At 42.2% G+C, this 14714-nt stretch overlaps 1 protein-coding gene across 4 annotated transcripts in view; it reads left to right on the top strand.

Moving 5' to 3' along the window:
* The window catches only part of unc5a (unc-5 netrin receptor A), a 122587-nt gene that overhangs the window by 74482 nt on the left and 33391 nt on the right, over window positions 1-14714 (top strand). For 2 of the 4 annotated variants that reach the window (XM_018675597.2, XM_018675596.2), the window contains exons 3-6: window positions 6449-6592; window positions 8213-8316; window positions 9551-9731; window positions 12997-13164. In XM_018675597.2, the coding sequence (XP_018531113.1) occupies window positions 6449-6592; window positions 8213-8316; window positions 9551-9731; window positions 12997-13164 (597 nt within the window). The remainder of the gene's footprint in view (window positions 1-6448; window positions 6593-8212; window positions 8317-9550; window positions 9732-12996; window positions 13165-14714) is intronic. The other 2 variants (XM_018675599.2, XM_018675598.2) reach the window with 1 other exon arrangement.

Here is a 14714-nt window from a genome sequence, read left to right as displayed (position 1 = left end):
GCCATAACCAGAGGCAGAGCCTTGACCCAGAATGCCGTCCCACTGACTTGAGTCGCAACCTCACCCAGCATTGCTGAATGGGAGGCCCTACTGCTGCATTCCATGTGAACTCAAGGCTTGTTTTTCCTCCCTCTGCCCCCTCCTGTTCCCGTCGCATTTGCTGTTTAATAGAGCCATGCTTCACCCAGAAGGCCACCTTATCCTTGTTAGGAGACACTTGCCATTCTTAGCTCTCCACGTCAGGTAGCATGGGCCACCCATCACCGCTCTACTTTACATGGTAATGGAAGTCTGAAGACTTGTTGATAAAGCAGGTATGCCCTTGGTTTTGTGACCTGGGGTTAATTTTCTGTTACTTTAAAATGGAAATACTGTGTAAGTTGTTATGAACCTCTTTTAAAACTGACTTCAGGAAGCTGTTTAGTTCCAAAGTTGGGTTTTTTTTTTGGTTGTTTTTTTTTTTTCTTTTGACAACCTGGCTCGGTGTCAGGAGCTCTTTCACGGAGGAGAGGTAAAGTAATTGGTCTGAGGAAGAGCAGATTGTTGGTCTCTTGAAAAGAAGCTCTGGACACTGGTGGTGCTGATGATGACACTGATGCCACCCAGTACAAAGAAGAACCACAGGAGGAAATGAAACACTTAGAACCTGCTTTTGACTGGTTGCCAGGATGTGCAGACAGTGCATTCTTAAAAGCGTTCATCTGTGATGTCTCCCCTCAACCATTGTGAACTCTCTCCCTTGAAATGGTGCATTCCCCTGATGTAGAGTCACCCAACCCTAATCCTCCTATATCCACTGATGAATCCCAGCCACACACACAGTAGGGATGCTGCCTAATTGAATTTCCTTGGTCACAATGAACACACACTCAGGACCTGCAAGTTCCAGTCCTTGCCTTTGATAAGCAAATGACCCCAATGGAATTGAGGTCACAGCCTGCGAAAACAAGAGCGAGGGAGAGAAAAATAAAGTCCCGCACTCAGACAAGCCCAATATCGACTCACCCGGGATTGAGTCCAATGATGTTTACCCTGTGTGTGTTGAGCCCCTCTTGGCTCAGGGGAAGATTCATCCCACACCCACACACACACACATACGCACTCGAGCAGAGAGGGACGTCTGTGCTCTTGTCTCTTGTCACAGAGCGACTTCCTTCCTATTGTTAAGTGTCACTGTTTGAGTGGAGTGCATGTGTAAATAATCTTGCTTTGCCACAGATTAGAATAAAACACAATACAGTAAGTGTTGGTGCGTCCTTTGTGTGTGTGTGTGTTTGTGTGTTTGTGCCAGCGGATCGCAGCTTGTATTGTATTCCATTGCCTGGAGACTTTGCAACAAGCTCCATCATAGAATAGTAAGGTCAGTTAATTCATGAACCCAGCCACTCTGCATCTCCTCCAGTCTTTTTTTATTCCTTCCATTTCATTTGTTAAAACTCAGGAAGTCTTGAGGCAGAACAGTGTGTTTGCTTTAGCATCTCTAAGCGCGAGTCCCAGAGACCACAGATTGGATGCTTTTATAGATTCTCCTTTTTAGATACAGGCTCTGAATGCACGTCTGCCTTGAACAGATTTTTGATCAACAGAACTGTCACAGGACATCATGACAGGGGAATGAGGAGTACATGTCACTCTCACATTTCAAAGTGTCCATATACCTCCCAATTCACTTCTCACAGTTTAAATTCAATTCAATTTCAGTTTACTTACATTAACAGTCAAAAGATCATTAAAATATATTGTGAAGTGATATAGCCGTGTTTGACAGCCCAACCTCATTTACAATAGAAAGAAATGTTTTTCAATCCATGTAAGTCTATGGCTCAGTGGGACAGGAAGTGGTCCAAAGCATCAGAATCAGACTTTATTGCCAAGTAAGCTTGCACATACAAGGAATTTGTCTTGGTATATTGGTGCTAAAGGACAGTTATAGTAAAAGAAAAGAACTATATTTACAAAGAACATAAATATATAGACAGGGAGCATAAATATACATAATTAAAATGTAAAGTGTAGAGTGCAAATTTTTGAAGGTGGCAGTGATTGTCCAGATGTGCGTTAATGTAACGCATAGATGTATGCAGTAGCATGCAGCATGCAGTAGGTGTGGACTATTTATATAGAGTCAATGATCTGCAATGATCCGCTCTTCCTCAGTAAACTGAAAATGAATTCAAGAACTGAATTTGAATTGTGAGAACTGAATGTGAAAGTATACAGGGAGTTGAATTTTCAGTGAGGATCAAATTTTCAGAGCAAATGAATTCAGTTTCATAATATTACATTCAGTTTCAAGTTGGAATTCAGCTCCAAACTAATACATTCAGTTTCAAATTTTGTTATTCACACAAGCAATTCAAATTTGAATATAAATGATTCAAATTCCAGGGACACATATTTGTGGTCATAGGAAGATGGCATGTTGAACAGAAAACAAAGCTGATTTAAGAAGTGAAGGGCACTGATAATGCAACAGGTAACGTAGCATAACCTCATTTACTTTGCATAAAAGCAGCAGTTTACTGTACATAACTTTAGTTGTTGTTGTTTTTTTTTAATTGTTTCAAGGACATTATTGTGTCGATCCCACAGCTGGAAGCAAACCAGCTAATGTAGTAACACAGGAGAAATCTGTTTTCCATCAGTCCGACTCGGTTGGTGGGGTCCATCCAAATCTAGATTCACAACAATATTTTTGTAGTTTCTATATTCTATGTACGTGTAAGATTTTTATGTTATCTCTATAGAAATGCAGACCTGGGTTTTATGTGTAGAGCAACAGCATAAAATGAACTTGTAACAGCAGTTTGGTATGACTGTGTCAATAAAGTGTAGGGCATTTTTAGTTTGTGTGTAAAGCAGTGCTAACTACCAAAAGGACCTGACCACAGTAATTGACATTGGTATGGCTGTGTGTAAATGGTATGCATGTAATGTAAAATGTGCAAGCATGCCTATGTTAGTCTTTATTGTTGTTTGTTAGTCCTTAATTATTCCCATGCAAATGTTACGAGGCTTGAGTATGTGTTCTTTCTAAATATTATGGGTAAGTACAGCTGAGTAAGTTGCCCCATTGCCATCCAATAAAAATAAACACACCAGGGTTCCAGCTGTAAGCTCGGGATTCATACGGTGTAAATCACATAATCGCCCTTTAAAATTTTCACTGTAATTTCACTGAGGCTTGGGATATGAGCTCATTTATGAATGGGTTACAGATCAAACCGAAGGCTGAGGGAGTCGCGTCATGTTTTAATTATCCTTTAACAGGAATGTTAAGTGCACCCTCAGTATCTTGCGGGAAAGGAAGAGTAAATTTCATTTTTAGCTCCTCACACCTTGGAGGCAGTTGAGCATACTATTAGAAATCGATATTGATATAATTGAGTCATAAGTGTCTCAGTGCTCCTTTTTCAGAGAGACACAGCTTTCAGTGAATCGATGGTGTACTTGTCGTATCAGTCATGTTTGAGTGATGTGCATGAAGTTTTGTTTTACTTACAGCCGTCCCCGTGGAATAGACTTTGGAAAACCACAGTAAACAGCAGCCTGTCCAATTATTATTAACTGCTATAAAATTACAGTCCTATTTTGTTCACAAAGTGATGAGATTATTTTGTCCTACTTATTAATTGGAGTGAAATTGGACAGAGTGACTCACAGCAGTGTTACTGGAAGGTGTCAGACACAGAAAGCAGGTAATTATGGAGACAGGAAGAGATAAGGAAACAGAGTGCAATTACCCTGGCAAGCAGAGCTTCAAATTGCTCTTCTTACGATTTCTCACCTCAGGTTGCTATTGTTCATGCTTTGCATCTCCATACTGATCTTTATTCCCTTTACCCTCCAGCTTAAAGAAGGAGGAAGGTTTGCATTAATCAAATGAATTTCTACTGTAAGTAGAGCCATGCAAACTACACTGAATGCGGCTTTTTGCTGAATTTCAAATGTATATATTCAAAAATATTTTTCCAAATGATTTGCATTCAAAAACTGTTATGAGCTCAGTCTAAATCAGGGCCATCAGATGTTTCCATTGTTCTTCACATCCAAGGCTGCCAGGATTTCTCAGAATTTAGTTTCACTTAACTTTCAGGTTTGAGGGCACGCTTCAGACTGATTTTACTCGTTATTCACCATGCACACTGCAACTGTGCTATTATTGGTGCAGTCATGGAGCTTTATATAGAATATATTTCCTTCCCTTTTTTATTAATAACTAACACATAATAAGAAACACACACACATGCAAATATAAGAAATCCCTTGCTAGTGTACAGGATATAAATTGCACACTGCTGCACTGTAAATAAAAGTGTATGTTTAACCAAGAAAAACTCTCCTGCTGCATTAGACTTAATTTCATTATTTTCTCTCGATGCTGTGGCTGACTTCTCGTTAAGATTGTACAAAATGTAACTGCAAGAACAGTTGTAACAATGTGCTTTTGATTGCACAGGTAGGGAATATGAGTGTTGTTCCTGTTGTATAAGGTACATGTTCATGTTTTTACTTCATGTTTCATGGGGAAAGCCAAATGTTGCCACGCTACTGATTTGAAGGAAGACGGAGAGTTTCTTCTGCTCCATTTGTTCATTCTCTGTAGTGCCCATTTTGTTACTTTAGCCATTTGTTTTAGCTTTTAGGTGCTCTCTCAGCCTTTGCCATACACTCTCTGCAGACACACACATACACACACAAAATAATAGAAGAGGTGGACTTCAGAGAGAGAAAGAAAGAGACTAAATGAGGGTGAGTTCTACAAGAATCCAGTCTTGTATTTCAAAAACAATCAAACTTTCTTTTCAGTTTTTGGCAGAATTATAAAAATCTATATAAACATACAAATATCACCTTGTCCTCTTTTTGACTTAGCTCTGAGTGAAGCACATATGAGAGCATGGTTGGTGAAATCTCACAGCACAGGGTGTTGTTGACGCTCTGAGTGGCGCTTCAGGGCTGGATTCACTGCACATGTACTCACATTTACCGTGATCACATATAGCGAAATCTACCGCATTTAGACGCTAATACATGGGGGGAGGGGTGTCTGTTAGTGACCCTCAGAGGTACTTATCGCCGCATGGCTGCTGGCAATGGAGCCTCTTCACTTTCCTCCCTGACAGCTCATGTCACTGCTAGGCCAGCTTGCTCGCACACAGACCCCTGCAAATCCATATGCAGTTTACCCTAAATTGTTTACAGAAAATTCCCCATTTTTGGTTTGATGAATACTCTGTATTAGCGCAAGTGCTTTATGTAATTGCTGTATAGGTTTGATGGCCTGATAGGTACCCCTAGTCAAGTTCAGTCAGCTTCGGTCTGTGGCTGGAAATGATCACTGCAGACAGATCAAGTGTGTGAGGGGAGTGTAAGAGTGTCACAAAGTGCTTTTATGTAAATTGCAGTTGAAGAGCAGCTCTTCATTGAGACTTAAATATATAGCAGTGTATATGCTACTCTGTCAGTCTTGGGGATCTGTCCTCTGTGACTGCAAAATACTCTGAGTACATATGAAAGGTTCTCTCCAAAAAGACCCCAGAGAGAAAAGATTAGACGGTGAGAGAGAGAGAGCTGGATGGAAAACATGGCAATCTCTTCATCAGAGTGAAGAGAAAGTAGGACACATGGTAGGGATCAAGGTCGAGGTTATATATATATAAATATATATATATGAGAGAAAGAGAGAGAGAGAGAGCAAAAATTAATATATAGACCAAAAATTTAAAACCCTGTGGTTGTAATGTTGTGGCTGTAGGTTTTAATGTTGCCCCATATATACATTTACAGGGCAAAGGAAAATGAAATGAAAGATATTCTCTCAAATATCAAAAAAGACAAGACTCTGACAACATTATATTGTGTGGATGGTTTAGCAGAATGGATTTCATCCCAATTTTGTGTGGAGAAGGGTTGTCTTTGCTTTCATCTTGAAAAGCAATAAAGCTATTTTTGCCCTGCGTTCCGGCAGCGTCACTTATATCAACACTGTTGTGGAAAAGCTCTGTATTGTGAACTCTTCCCCCCACCTGAATTTAATAATAGGGAAGCAGGTCGCCTTGAGTATTTTTATTTGTAGAGGGTTTGCTTAGCGCTTCCTTGTTTCTTCCCAACTGTTGCTGTTTTAACGCCTTCCAAATTACACCAAGGATAGCTGTGAGGCTCTCTTCTCATTTTCCTCAGTTAACAAGCACTCTGTTTATATATGATTATTGTTCTCTGCTTGTTTATTCTGCCTGGCTTTTTTAAATTACTTTGCTGTTTTAGTTCAAGGTACAAAACACACTAAAGGATTCAGCTGGGCTCATTTGTTTCCCTTTCCGTTGAGAAATATTTACGGTCATTTCATTTTTTGCTGCCGTCAAGTGAGCTGATGGGGATAAACCTGTGCTCATTCAGCTCCCCCTCATTCACCATTTTGACGGTTATTCCTGTGTTTGCTTTGCAGCGCTGCCAGTCATGCAGGTGACAATTGACATTACTAGACAGCAGGTGGAGAAGATCTTCGGTCTGGATGAGTACTGGTGTCAATGTGTCGCCTGGAGCACCACTGGAACCCAGAAGAGCCAAAAAGCATACATCAGAATTGCTTGTAAGTGCACTTTTAAAATGATCACTGTGTCATTACAAAGGCAAACACTGCCTAACAAGGTGATTACATATGGCATGTCAGTATGTAATAAGAAGATATTAGCAGGGTGATTTTTTTTTTCTTCTTTTTTTCACTTTGGGTGGTTGGGGAGGAACTAAGTTTCATTTAACAATTAGCCCAGAGGCCATAATGATCTGATGCACCACAGTGTATTAATGTGATTACAATGTAGTTAAATCTTCCTCCTATGATTGTACTTAGAAACAGAAAATATCAGACCCCAGCAGGGAGAAACGGAGAGCAATGCATCTGCTTGAAGGCAGTCTGAACACTAAATTTGAGTATTCATGAGCATATTTTTCACTGGATACAGTATATCAGCAATGATCCCTATGAAAGTAACTGGAATAAAAACAGTTTTGAAATTTATTGCTGTGCAGCAATCATAAATCTGTCTGGGGAACACAGACACATCCCTCGCTGCGGCCTCAAAAGCTTTATTAGAGGAAGCCATTTTAGTATTTTAAAGCATTCTGTCTATTAATTCCCACATAAATATGCATTATTCTAGACAGAGCCGAACACAGCACTGTCTCCAAATCTCCAGATGTTTTGAAAACACACATTCATTATCCAACCTTGTTTGAGAGCTGAACAAAGTCAGTTAGATGTAAGATGAGAACACACACGGGCTTCAATAACGATGCACTCGCACCGGTTCACATTCACGACATTCATGTGCACACACAAACACGTTCACATAGATGTTAGCCTTCCAGGACTGTTATATCTCAAGTCTCCTCCAGTCCCATTGTATCCACTTTAATTAAATTGAATGTCGTGAAACTCTCTGCATGTCTTAACGTTTCTCTCTGTATGACTGGTCAGGACAGGCTCAACATCTGTTTAAAGGAATTCACCAGCGGCTCACATCCGCACCCTCATCCCTTTGCGACACAGTAACATGTTGTCAAAACCCGAGGTGAACACATCAAATTTGCGCCAACCCACTACCTATTAGCAGCCTGTCTAGCTCGTCAGATACAAACTGACCTGCATTTATGTTCCCCACAAGAAATAAGCATCGTCAGGTTTACCTGTGTAATTTACAGCCTGGGCTTACAGACAAAAATATAGCAGGACCTGGGACAACAGTAAGAGTATTCAATGAGACGTAATGTGAAGCCCCATACAGTCAGCCAGGCTTGCAGGAGCTCTTGTCCAGGCGCCTCAGGGCTTTGTTTTCATGTGGCTGCTCCAAGCCCTCATACAGATGGAAGCTGGAGGCTGGTGGATGCTGGAGAGAGGAGGATGGGCGGGAGGGGAGGAGTGAGGGGTAATGCAATTGCTTTTGCTTGATGCCGGGCCCCTCTGGCAGCAGACAAGCATCTCTGAACCAGCCAGGCAGCCTGTAATAAGCAACATGGTTGGTGCCACCGATCCCCGTGTGGCTTAGGGGGCCAACTGGAGTGCGACATGCTCAGCGAAGCCATGGGTGGACGTTTCAAGAGCGGAAAATTTTAGAAACATCGCCACGGCCAAGTTTTGTGGATAGAAGTATCTCATTCGTGCCTCGCGAGCTCTTACAAATATCCTAATTGGCTGTGTTTCTTCCACTAGACCTGAGAAAGAACTTTGAGGAGGAGCCACAGGGCAAAGAGGTGGCATTGGACCAGGAGGTGTTACTGCGCTGCCATCCCCCCGAGGGAGTGCCACAAGCTGAGGTGAGACACGGATACAGAAGATATTTATAGGCCCCCCAACTAGCATCCATTTACCCTTTCCTCACCAGGAGGAGGACAAAGAGCAAAAAGTGGTTTAGGATCATCTCCCCAGTGTCTCATCCTGCTCCACCCGGGAACAGACAACCCTGAACGGATAAATTACACCTCTAATTATTCCCTATTATTGATTTATTATCTCTCTTACATCTCTGAGAAGCCATATATCACATCATCTAGTCACATCACTCAGGATAGGGTTGGAGGCTTCACTCCCCGTTTGGCATCTCTAAAGGCCTATCCATAATTAATGGGTCTATTTGCCTCACTCACTCTCTATCTTATTCTCTATCTCTTTGCCATGTCTCCGTGTACTATATCTCTCATACACTCTTGTTCTACTCAAGTCTGTCTGTCTTTCCCTCTCTCCACATCTCTCTGTAGTGTGTGTCTGTGTTTAGAGGACCAGACTGGGGCCAGCTGTTTCACCTCGTCTGCAGCGTCCTCCCAGTCCCTGATAGGCACTAACTGCTCTAATAACAACACAAGAGGAGGTTAGGCCAGCCACTCAGACAGCCCAGAGACCAGGAGCAGCAGACTAGCCAATCACAGCCATACAGTGCAGGGACAGTTTGCGGAGAAATGTGAAGGAAGGTGCCAGCCACAGTTCAGTAGAAAAGAACATCAGAGCAGAAGTCACCACGGGAGAAAACAGGGATAGAGCACAAGAGGAAGAAAGCCCAATTATATGCGGCATCGCAACTGGCAGTAATACCAACAACAATACTGCCGTACCGTAGCTACTCTTGAGACGGTGCAAGGTCAAGTGAGAGCAAGAAAACAAGCAAGCCAATCTGAGAGTACACCAAAAAAAGAATAACATCAGTTTTGGCTTCTGTGAGAGGGCACAGAAACTACACAAAGCATGATCGGTTTTGCTCAAAGACCACCAAGAGCTACACAGATATGCAGCGGCTACAAAATAAAAGTTACAATTCCTCCATAAAAAGAGAATAAATATTCAAGTTAGTTAGCTTCTGTGTATAAATAGATTAATTCCAGTATCAGTATCATACCAAGCTACATTTGTTGTTCTTTTTTCTATACCTCTCTGCTTTTTTGTCCATATAAAAATCTCTCATCCACAGCATGTCCGGTTACTGTAGAACTGCACAGGAGGCGGTAACAGTTTCTATTTAGATGCAGTGAATTTTTCACCACTGAAACATATTTTCAGGTGGAGTGGCAGAGAAACGAGGATGTGATTGACCCAGCGAGTGACCCCAATTTTTTCATCACGACCGACCACAATCTCGTCATCAAAAAAGCCCGGCTGGCGGACACGGGCAACTACACGTGTGTGGCCAAAAACATCGTTGCTCGCCGCAAAAGCACCTCTGCCACGGTCCTAGTCTATGGTAGGTGACAACTTCTTTCAGCAGGTGTCAAAGCTCCGTACACAGAGGCTAATGAGAGGTCTTGGCTCAACGGTTCAGAATACACAAACACAAAAGCAACTCAAATGAATTGTTTTGTTTGCATGTTGTTTCTGTTATCCCATATTTCCACATTAACCTGTTCTCTTGCATGGAAGATACATGGGAGCACTTTTTGTATCAGGAAGTCGTACAGCTGTAATAATGATCTGCAGTGTTACGCATATGTGACATATGGTGACAGCTTGCATAAGTTATAGTTTTCATTCAGCAATGAATTACATCATCATGAATGATAACATAAAGAGATGGTGGTGTATCCACACACACATTAGCACAACTTAAATATTACTGGCAGCCATTCTGCTAAAGCTGGCAGTCTCCGATCTTGGGGCTGCCATCTTCCTCCTCCTCTGTAGTGAATCCAATATGAGAAGAAAAATTGAATTAACAGCAAACTGTAAATAATGACTTGGCTTGATAAGCACACTGACCTTTATTAAAATGCAGAGAGACAGCATATTTTCTATCACAGAGGGTTCCTCTGGTACTGGCACTACTAAAGTTTTGCATATATTATAGCCCAGCTTAATTCTCAACTACATGCAAACAGGAGATGAAAATCACATGGGAACGCGTCATGAAAGCAACTTTGTGCATATAAGAAATCTGGCACAATGTCTGACACTCGGTCTGTTTCTGTTGAGGCTGCCAGAAAAAGAAGATATGATGATGTGCTGTAAAGTCAAACAGCAATTCTTGTTTATTGTCAGCTGAGAAAATACACCATATGCCACAAATATACAGCATTATGTAAACATCTGCATACCTCATCAGCTTTTACACACTTGTTCTGCTATAAAAATGTTTAAATTAAATTTTTTAAAGGTTTTTGTTGAGAATTGTACAGTTTATGCAGTTTTATTACATTCAATTTAATACATGTGAAATACATGTGACAGGGTATGCACTGTATCTATTTCCATCCCTTGTCCGATCAGTGTGTCAGTGGGAATTATTTGCTCAAAATTCAATATCTTATGCATTGCTCATATTGAGGTTGTAGCTACTTGAATATTAATTACCACTTGAGATTGCAGTTACGCTTCCTTTTCAGCCAACAAAAGCTTTCAGTAGAATCTCAGCGGATTTCAGGGTGTAAGATGAATTCAGAATCAGAAAACATGAGCAAGTGTGGAACGTGAGGGGTCATGTATGGAGGGTTTCTGGATCAGCGTATTAAAGAAAACATTATTCTGTTTCCCTTAGTATAAGCAAAAATATGTGTGGGTGAACTTGAGATCTTTTACACCGAACACAACAGATTAGTTTGTATAGTAAATTCAGTAAAAGTACTTCACAAATGCTCAACAATAAAAATCTAACAGAAAGTAAAAAAGATAATTGTATTTTAGATCCTTTTCCTTTTAAGCTTCATTTGTATTTCAGCAAACTGTGCAAACCCTGAAGGGGGTCGAAACGTTTAAAATAGCACTGTATGGCTGTAAATGTAGTTGAAAATTGAGGCATGTGCACTTTCATGGTGAATGGTTTCAAATGAAACGTGTTAATTTGCAGCATGCAGTCAAAACACACATTATCATACACTCCTCCAAGCCTCCAGCATAAAAAAAAAGCGCAATCATTCTTAGTGTTGATTATAATTGATTAGCTTGTTGTTGAAAGACTTGCTCTGCAGATGAAGAAATCTAGAGTTGAAACGACTGTGGAGGCAGGAGCATTTACACTCCTATTGTTTGCTTTTTTTTTGTATTGTCAAACATTCATTTTCACTCTTAGACCCAAGAAATTCTGAACAAATAGCTGGGGTGCTTGCATGTGCAGTTTTATTTTTTGCTGTCACGCTTTGTGCATGACAAAATGACAAATGTATTACTATTGCAGGATTAATTTAGGTTCAACCATAATAGAAGAGGTCTGGTTAAAAAGGAGACCTGTTGCTGCTGTTCGCTTGTGTTTCTCTATAGCTGAAAAGAAAAATTCAGTTAGCTGAGAGCAGCACAGTCCAGTATGCTAGCTGATCTAGCTAGCTGTAGCAAGTCATAATAAGTGCTACTTTTCAAAGGGGGTTCAACAGGGGGCCAGAGATGCATTTTAACAAGGCCTGGCTGGTGTGACTGCACTCGGTGCTAAGAGGTAATCAGGGGCCGAGTTGCCTGGCAATTTACCTCGCCGTGGCGGGCAATCAATCGCATAGAGAGGGCAAGGAAATGATTCAGCCACGACAAGCACAGGAGAGCGTTGGGGGGAAATTAGGAAGGGAGTATGTACAGAGAAGGAACGACAGTGCTGTTCAAGTCAATAAATCAGGAATCTTGCTATCTTGTAAGCTGAGGCAAACACAGTAGATACAGGAAGAAGCTGGTTAGAACTGAATCAGTGTGATTTGATGCAATCACCTGCTGTGATCCAGCTATATCGCACCAATTATGTTCCAATAGATGGTTAAAATTTAGAACATAGGCACTGGCTCTGCAAATTATAGATATTCAGCATGCAGACTTTTTGAACTGCCTGAACTTCTGGTCTCAGATATAAAGTCATTAAATTATACAGTGTTGTTCTCTACAATTCAAAGAATACTTGAGTTTGAAGAATGACATGTAATGGTGTGAAATCAGTGGGGTGTGTGTGAAGGACACAATCTGAATTAATGGAACAACCGTGATATATTATTTTGTAGAGGTGGGTTGGCATTTCCCAAGGAGTAGGTGTTGCTTTTTGTGCATTTCTGACTATGAGCTCTGAGATCTAAATGGCATTTCTTTACAGTGATTACATTCTGACTATATTATGAGTGTACTGTATAAAACATGGTGAAATTTGGAGGGATATTTACAATGTCCACTTTGCAGCAGCTCTGTCATCATCAGAGATGACATCAAAGATGCCAAGCTAGCATGTTATTTTCTGCTCCCTGTTGAAACCATTTTGTTTCCACTGCAGTTGGCTGTAATTCCAACTTGGACACAGGAAGCAGCCCCCCCCCTCCTTTTTTTGCTCTTGCTCTTCCATTAGTTCACCTTGCAGTGCTTGAACCAAACAGAGTAACAGAAGTCACAATTATTCTAGCGCAACACACCTCTTGTCCTTAGTGCATGTCGGGTAATCCTGGCTGCTCTGTCCCTTCATCCATCCGTCCCTCCCTCCCTCCCTCCAACCTCCTTCCGTCCCTCACCCCTCCATCCTCCCCCCACCCCCTTCCCCCTCGTTGCTGGTCTAACAGTCAACGGCGGCTGGTCCACGTGGACCACCTGGTCGTCCTGCAGTGCTGTGTGTGGGCGTGGCTGGCAGAAGAGGAGTCGGAGCTGCACCAATCCCACGCCACTGAATGGAGGCACATCCTGTGAGGGGCAGAACATCCAGAAAAGTGCCTGTGTGGCCACCTGTCCAGGTAACTCCCAGGCAACCCCGTTTGTCCTGTGGCGCTTGGCTTCCTGTGGCTTCCTTTTTGCATTTTTTTGCATCTAGAAGTCATCAATTCATCTTTATGTTGGCTGCCCTTTTGTACCAGCACCTCCAGGTCTTTACTTAGATGTCAGTGCTTCTGTTGTTTCCTGCAATTAGACCGCTTACACAGCAATGTCAGAGCCTATTAGTCCTCATTCTCAAAGTGATTTATTGTTATCACGCTTTGTTCACATATCTCTTTATCTTCTGCGCTGTACGCAGACCCTGCTTTTTATTTGGGAGACCTGTCTGCTTTAAGAGACATGGTCCCAGCCATGGCACTGTGTGAGACCAGCTAGTACATTTGTTATTGTTTGCTGCTCAAGCTATGTAGTAAATATGGGCTATAAAAACCTGAATTATGGCAGCCTGTGTGCCATGTTTACGCGTGAGGAGTTGAGGGCATTTGCCTGGCCGTTCTCCCCTGTGAGAGCGTCAGAGAGGCAGAGTGCCCTGCCTGATACTGAGAAACAAATATCGATCCCTGGTAGCCTGAGATGGAAGTCGAGCTGCTTCATTTGCAGTCCCACATTAGCCCCCTGACAGAGGGAGAGATACCGAGAGAGAGGGAGCAGGATAGGAAAAAGGAGGTGTAAGGTGGAAGCAGGGACGGAGACAGATGGAATCAGATACAGTGTAAGGAAGGCAGGAACAAAGCCCAGAGTGAGAGAGAGAGAGGAGGAAAACTGAGAAAGAAGCAGAGAAAGTGTGTACAGGAGCTGGCTGTTGGCTGCCAGCGGATCAGTCTGTGGACATAAAGCTGGGGCACTGCAGCCATGCTGACCGCAGGAGAAATCTCCCACACTCGGTAAATAGCAGAAAGGGAAATCGAACACCTCTGCCAGTGGCAGCTTCTCCGTGTCTAAAACAGAGGTTATCTTCCTCAGTGAATCACAGTGTTGTGTTACACATCTCCCATGTAAAGACATCACTAGATGTCAAGCGTGAGTGTAAGTAACATGGCCCGCTGGAATACAGCAGGAGGAGGAAGACAAAGGAAACACAGAAATGCATGACACTCTGTCAGGACGCTATCTGGATGGATTTGGAATTATTAACGCTGAAGCAACGAGTAATGGAATTAGAGGGGTGTCCAGGGATGCTTGACATTCCCCCATAGCAAAGCAGGATGCTGACCTCCATGAGCTTAAAGAGATTAATGTCAGTCCAAGCTGCTATTGTTAGACCAAACCCCACCCTCCTCTATCTTTTTCTTGCCCCGCAAGGAGAAAGTGTGTAATTTCAACCCTTAGGGTGCTGTGACAGAAATTGTATTGTGCCCTGTGAACACAGTTTGCAGAGACTTTGAGAGAGAAAGAACTCCTCTTTTTTTTCTCTTGATGAGAGACGCTACAGTCGACGTGACCCCGCTCACACCTCTATCAGTCCTGTTGTTTGGCAACAGAGGGTAGTCTCTGCCTCCTTCTCTCACTCGTTACCTGTCTCAGACAGAACATCAGTGGCACAGACAGCCCCAGCTGTCGGCACCCAGAG

The sequence above is a fragment of the Lates calcarifer genome, linkage group LG8 (assembly GCF_001640805.2).
Source record: "Lates calcarifer isolate ASB-BC8 linkage group LG8, TLL_Latcal_v3, whole genome shotgun sequence".
NCBI classification, from domain to species: Eukaryota; Metazoa; Chordata; class Actinopteri; family Centropomidae; genus Lates; species Lates calcarifer.
Note: the sequence above shows the minus strand (reverse complement) of the source record. Positions and strands in the feature narration are given on the sequence as shown.